The sequence below is a fragment of the Dermacentor albipictus genome, chromosome 8 (genome assembly GCF_038994185.2).
Source record: "Dermacentor albipictus isolate Rhodes 1998 colony chromosome 8, USDA_Dalb.pri_finalv2, whole genome shotgun sequence".
NCBI classification, from domain to species: Eukaryota; Metazoa; Arthropoda; class Arachnida; order Ixodida; family Ixodidae; genus Dermacentor; species Dermacentor albipictus.
Genome location: NC_091828.1, coordinates 45,997,055 through 46,003,059, shown reverse-complemented (window position 1 = coordinate 46,003,059; position 6,005 = coordinate 45,997,055). Strand labels below are relative to the sequence as shown.

Sequence of the window (6,005 nt, the reverse complement as noted above, 5' to 3'; positions counted from 1 at the left end):
TCTGAGCGCTTCACTGATAACATTGACCAGGCCCACGTGGGTGCGTGGGGGAAAGGCAGGTGGGGGCTGAAGGAAGGAAAGTTCGCCGAAAAAAAATCCGGAATGCGCCGTGCCAAATACAGGCAAATGCTAGAGGTTGTTGACATCGAAAAGCCCAAACGTGCAATAATTTTTCTTTCTCTTAGGGGCATTCTTACAAGAAGCTTACTACCCATGCACGAACAAACAAATATATTGGAATAGGAGCATGATGATTATATCTCCGCAACATGCCATGCAAGCTAAACAAAGTTTCACTAATACATATGCGCTCCATCTCGATGCAATATAAAGCGGTAACATCAGCTCTGTAACACTGTAATTCTCGATTCTCCTCACAATCCTCATCCTCCAAAGCCGTGGAGCGTACATGCAAAATATACAATGCGCAGGCAAATGTGGATTGTATACGCAATATATGTATACGCAAATGCGCAATACCGTTGATTCTTATGGAAAGCTCATGTTCCCATCCACGATCAATAAAGCAGCGGCTAGTTTGCCTGTTATGCGACTTCCCCTGCTTGCTACGTTGTGCACTGGCTTTTCTCTTTAGGGGGCGCATTTTGGGGAAGGCGAAGTGCAAAAATGACCGTGTACCATGCATGGAGTTGACATGGGAGAACCACAGGTGGTTCCACAGGTGTCGCAGCTTGCAAACATATTTCTGGTTCCTGCGCAGTGTGCCTGTGACCAGTGCGTTAGTTTTCAAAACATGTTGTTCAATCTCAGCAAGTCGTAGAGCACTAAAAACCGACAGGGTAAAAATTGGCTTATTACGGGCCAATGTCCTCCAATGAAAGCCAACTAGTTACCCGTAATGGCAAGTCCGTACTAAAGTCGGTCCAATAATTCCCGCCTTGTTCAACGGCAGTGCCAATATTGTTTACTGACTGTTTAATGTGGGCCAACGTTGGATCTCTGTCAGAATGGCACAGCCAATATTGTTTACTGACTATGTAATGTGGGCCGACGTTGGATTTCTATCAGAATGGCACAGCCAATGTTCGCGCCACGCTGTTAACCTTAGGCCATCGTTGGGCCAGGAACCAGAATGGCACTGCCAGTATTGGAACTATGCTGTTAATCTTATGCCGTCATTGGGCCAAGAACTGCCAATACGTTTCCAACGTTGGCCCGACTTAACGTGCTGCCTGCGCGCGCGCGTGGGTCTAAAAATTAATGTGCATAAAACTAATGTTTAACAGTCTGGGAAGAGAACATCAGTTTACGATAGGTAGCGAGGCACTGGAAGTGGTAAGGGAATACATCTACTTAGGGCAGATAGTGACGGCGGATCCGGATCATAAGACTGAAATAATCAGAATAATAAGAATGGGCCGGGGTGCACTGCGCAGGCATTCTCAGATCAAGAACAGCAGGTTGCCATTATCCCTCCAAAGAAAAGTGTATAACCAGCTGTCTCTTAAAAGTACTCACCTAAGGTGCAAAAACGTGGAGGTTTGCGAAAAGGGTTCTATTTAAATTGAGGACGACGCAACGAGCTATGGAAAGAAGAATGATGGGTGTAACGTTAAGCGACAAGAGCAGATTGGGTGAGGGGACAAACTATAAAGACAAACTATAAAGACAAAGGCGCCCGCATCTATCTGAAGTTATGATGTTTCTCACTTCCTATGTTGGAAACGATAAGAGCTTACTGTGATAGCAATCGAATGAGCTAGGGCTTTGGGGAGAAGTACATGATAAATCTGGCTCTAGTCATAGCACATTCACCGTTGTTTTACTGAGGTAATGTTCATGTGGGGGATAAATTCTGTAATGCTGCATTATTTCCACAATAGCAGCTACACCCTGTTGTCATTTCCTGTTCAACTGCTTTGGTCATATACAAGTCAAGCCAAAGTTATTTTTCTTGGCATTCCAGCTGCCATGTTTATGTGGTGTTGCTTCATGTGAACATGCAACAAAATTTCAAGCACTCATTGGTGAACTATGGTTCGCAAAAAGCAGGCACAAGGGCAGACCCAAGTGTAACCAGAAACTAACATTGTCAGTAATGGAAGTGCTGCGCGAATTGCGCTGTGAACGAAATCCTGCTACATGCTGTGCCAAGAATGTCGTTTATCGCATCCATAATGCCAGGCCTGAGCCAATACACACTTGCTCCAAATTGGGAATATTTTGCGCCTGCGATAAGGCACAGCGCATCAAGCAACTACCCTTCGCTACTCATCGTCGCATTGTTTCCGTCACAGCTACAGCATCTAGGGTGCGTGGCCGCGATCTTATAACATTTGAACATGATTCACAACTTCACGGTGGCGCCGACCGTGAAATTTCTCCTAGAGTGACATATAATTGTTATAGCAATTTTAATTATGTGATGTAATTATGGTGAAGTACTGAGTTAGGGGCACCTTAATGCGCCTTTCTCGCGGTCGCTTAGTTGCATATCGACAAGTGCGTAAGACACATTATATTATGACTAGGCAGCCCTGACATGGAAAAAAGTTCGTAACCAGAGCAAGGAACTAGTCTTACTCTTTATTTAAATGCAGAAATAACTCGGAAAAATTACTTTTAGTTGGCAGTTACCTTAATACTCTTGTATAAAAACAAAAAATGGAACAAGTTGGAGAAAATATACTGACATCTTAGCATAATAAATATTGAATGCATTGTTTGAGAAAGTACTAACTTACATAGTGCTTCTTCTTTGCACTGGAGCAGTAAGTTAAGCATCGAAAGCGTTCTTTCGTGCGCCAAACTGCAATTTATCCTGCTCCGAAAGTTGCTTCAAAAGGCTAACTGCCGCTGCCATCGCCGCTTACACTTGCCTCCCTTGTTTTTATCGAGCTGGGTATGTTTTGTTATGCCTGTTGTATTTTGTAATACTTTGTTCTGTTGGATGACCCACGGGGCGCTGCACCATGTCTCTATATTATATATGTGTGTGTGTGTGTGTGTGTGTGTGTGTGTGTGTGTGTGTGTGTGTGTGTGTGTGTGTGTGTGTGTGTGTGTGTGTGTGTGTGTGTGTGTGTGTGTGTGTGTGTGTGTGTGTGTGTGTGTGTGTGTGTGTGTGTGTGTAAGCACCCTCGCTGCAACCGAGGGTTTATTTGGGCGTCATATGAAACTAGTGTGTGTGTCGTTCATTTGGAACCACTGACTATGCTCGGTGACTCCCTTTGCAAACACTACAGTACCTTCTTGTGCTATTCGTTGTCAGTTTCAGTGATCATTTGCCACTATTTTGTAATTGCAGAGCACTAGGAGCAGAGTGCAACCAAAAAAAAATTGCCGTATTTTTGCATCTATAACTCACACCAAGCATTGTAAAAAATTTACAGTAGAGTCAGGATTAGGGGTGTGGATTACTGGAATTCCGATGAAGTGTGGCTCCATGGCAGCACAGCATGCACTGCCACAAAGCAACACTTCACGATAAGGCTCTCGACTGCTCACACTTTTGTTATGACCTGGGGAATCTCACCATTTCTCTACCCTTGTGTGTTGAAGCTCCATTCTCCCCTCCTGCATTGTTGGTCATTGTCCTCCTCTGCATGAGTCGCAATTTTGCATTTAGCAGTTTGCAAATAGTGCACATGACACTGGCAAAATAGAACTTGGATCATGGTAGGCCATGCTGAATGGTCCAGCTTCCGTCTCCAAAAACAGTAAAGCAGAGTCACTGGCTAAAGATACAACATGGACAAGTCATTTATCCAATACGGATACTGTTTTTCTAAACATCCAAGGGTTTTACGCAGTTATTTCCGTGGGTTATACGTGTGCATATTATTTTTTTTTTCTATCTGGGCTGTTCTGGAAGGGGATGCAGATTGTATGTGTTGGCGGGTTATGCTGGGAAAACTATGGCATTTTCTAGCGGGGGCTCATCGCAATCTCAACTTACGTAAACATTGCCAAAGTTCAGCCTGTGATAAGAAGAAACCCACTGATGATGTCTCGTATGAGACAACTTTGTTGTGCCAGCGAATCATAATAAGTTTTGCAAGTGCCAAATGAGACTTCCGGGCCTGAAGTGCTCATTGAGGTTAAGAGAGCAACCTTGATCAAAGCATTTTTCAAAGTGGTCTTTGAGGCTCAAGGAAATGGAGAGTCAAGCTTTCCACATTCTGTCACTTATGATTTTTTACTTCTGTGTAAAATACTTTTTATAAGTGACTTCACAAACAGAGTGATGAAGCATTCAAATGCAGAATATCAAGAAAATAAAAAGGACCATTAGTAATCTTTATATTTATCATACTTGAAGTCACCTTGGCGATCTCTCACATAATAAAAAAGCTAGCTTCTGATTAAATTTAGCATCTGTGTTCTTTTTTGGCATTTCATAAAAACTCTTACCTACTTTTGTTTTATTTGTGCAGCATTGAAGCCTTCTATTTCTCCGTCAACTGCCAACTGTGACAACTCAAAGCAAGGATCCCTTCACCGATGTCACCTACGTGACTATGAGGCGGATGAACTGTTCCACCTGGAAGCACATGCCAACCTCCATACTGGAGAGAAGCCATTTCAGTGCTCTTCATGCCATAGGAGCTTGTTAACAGATACAACTTAAACGTTCACCTGCACACCCACACAAGCGATAAGCCATTTCAGTGCTCTTTATGCCCCCAGAGCGTCTCACAAAAGTGTTACCTCAAAGACCACCTCCGTACGCATACAGGTGAGAAGCCATTTGAGTGCCCTTCATGCTCACAGAGCTTCGCACACAAGACTAATATGAAAGTCCACCTGCGCACCCACACAGGTGAAAAGCCATATCAGTGCCCTTCGTGCTCTCGGGGCTTCAAGGAGAGATATGACTTGAAGTGCCACCTGCGCATCCACACAGGCGAGAAGCCATTTCAGTGCTCTTCATGCTCTCAGAGCTTCTCACAACAGGCCCACTTGAAAGCCCACCTGCGTACCCACACAGGCGAGAGGCCATATCAGTGCTCTTCATGCTCTCAGATCTTCTCACAAAAAGGCCACCTAAAAATCCACCTGCGCACCCACACAGGTGAGAAGCCATATCGGTGCCGTTCATGCTCTCGGGGCTTCAAAAACGGGTATGACTTAAAGTGCCACCTGCGCACCCACACAGGCGAGAAGCCATTTGAGTGCCCTTCATGCTCTCGGAGCTTCTCACAACAGGCCCACCTAAAAACCCACCTGCGCACCCACACAGGCGAGAAGCCATTTCAGTGCCCTTTATGCTCTCAGAGCTTCTCACAACAGGCCCACCTGAAAGTCCACCTGCGCACTCACACAAGGGAGAAGCCATATCAGTGCCCTTCATGCTCTCAGAGCTTCTCACAAAAGGTCCACCTCAAGAGACATATGAGGCGAGAAGCCATTTCAAAGCCCTCTATGCCTTCAGAAATTCTCGTTGAAGAATGCCCTGAAGACACACCAGCTCATTGATGCAGGTGACCGGCCATATAGCTGTAACGTCTGCTGCAGGTACTTCACAGCACCCTGGCACTCTAGGGTAGGTCAACAACAATGTTGAATTAGAAATCTGAATTATAAATCTACACACATGTAGCATGTTGCATAGTGTTTTACTGCATGAGGTAGCACATGTGTCTTCATGGGCTCATAAGGGGAAGGTTTAGCTCGGGCCCAATCTGATGCTGCCTATTCAAATACTTGTAAAATGCAGGAACACTTTTCTGAGATAACCACTGGGCCAATTATTACGAAATTTCTTGCTTTTGAGACAAAAAGTTTAAATTCTAGTGACTGCTGGAAAAAAAATTAGATTTGTGGCCTTAATGTTATAATAGGAATTTAGAAATATTTGAAAAAAAGTTGAAGCAAGGAGTTATTAAATTCGCAGCTCTGCACCTAGAATAGATATCGTAGTTTTGTAAACTGCATTCGGTAGATCATTCAAGGCGGACGAATTCGATGTATCAATTTATATCTTTCGTCAACTTGCTACATTGTTTATCAGGTTATTTCAAAGTCCTACTGACATACTAGCACTA

At 44.1% G+C, this 6,005-nt stretch overlaps 1 protein-coding gene across 1 annotated transcript; it reads left to right on the top strand.

Moving 5' to 3' along the window:
• Positions 1-4,752: 4,752 nt before the first annotated feature.
• Positions 4,753-5,436, top strand: LOC135909733 (zinc finger protein 239-like). Its single transcript, XM_070524608.1, has 2 exons — positions 4,753-5,032; positions 5,117-5,436. Exons 1-2 carry the CDS (start codon positions 4,753-4,755, stop codon positions 5,434-5,436), a joined length of 600 nt encoding a protein of 199 aa, XP_070380709.1.
• Positions 5,437-6,005: the final 569 nt, after the last annotated feature.

Coding starts and splice junctions, on each gene's coding strand:
- LOC135909733 (XM_070524608.1), top strand. CDS start 4,753: ATGAAAGTCCACCTGCGCACCCACACAGGTGAAAAGCCATATCAGTGC. Junction 5,033..5,116: donor CCACCTGCGCACCCACACAG/GTGAGAAGCCAT, acceptor GCACCCACACAG/GCGAGAAGCCATTTGAGTGC.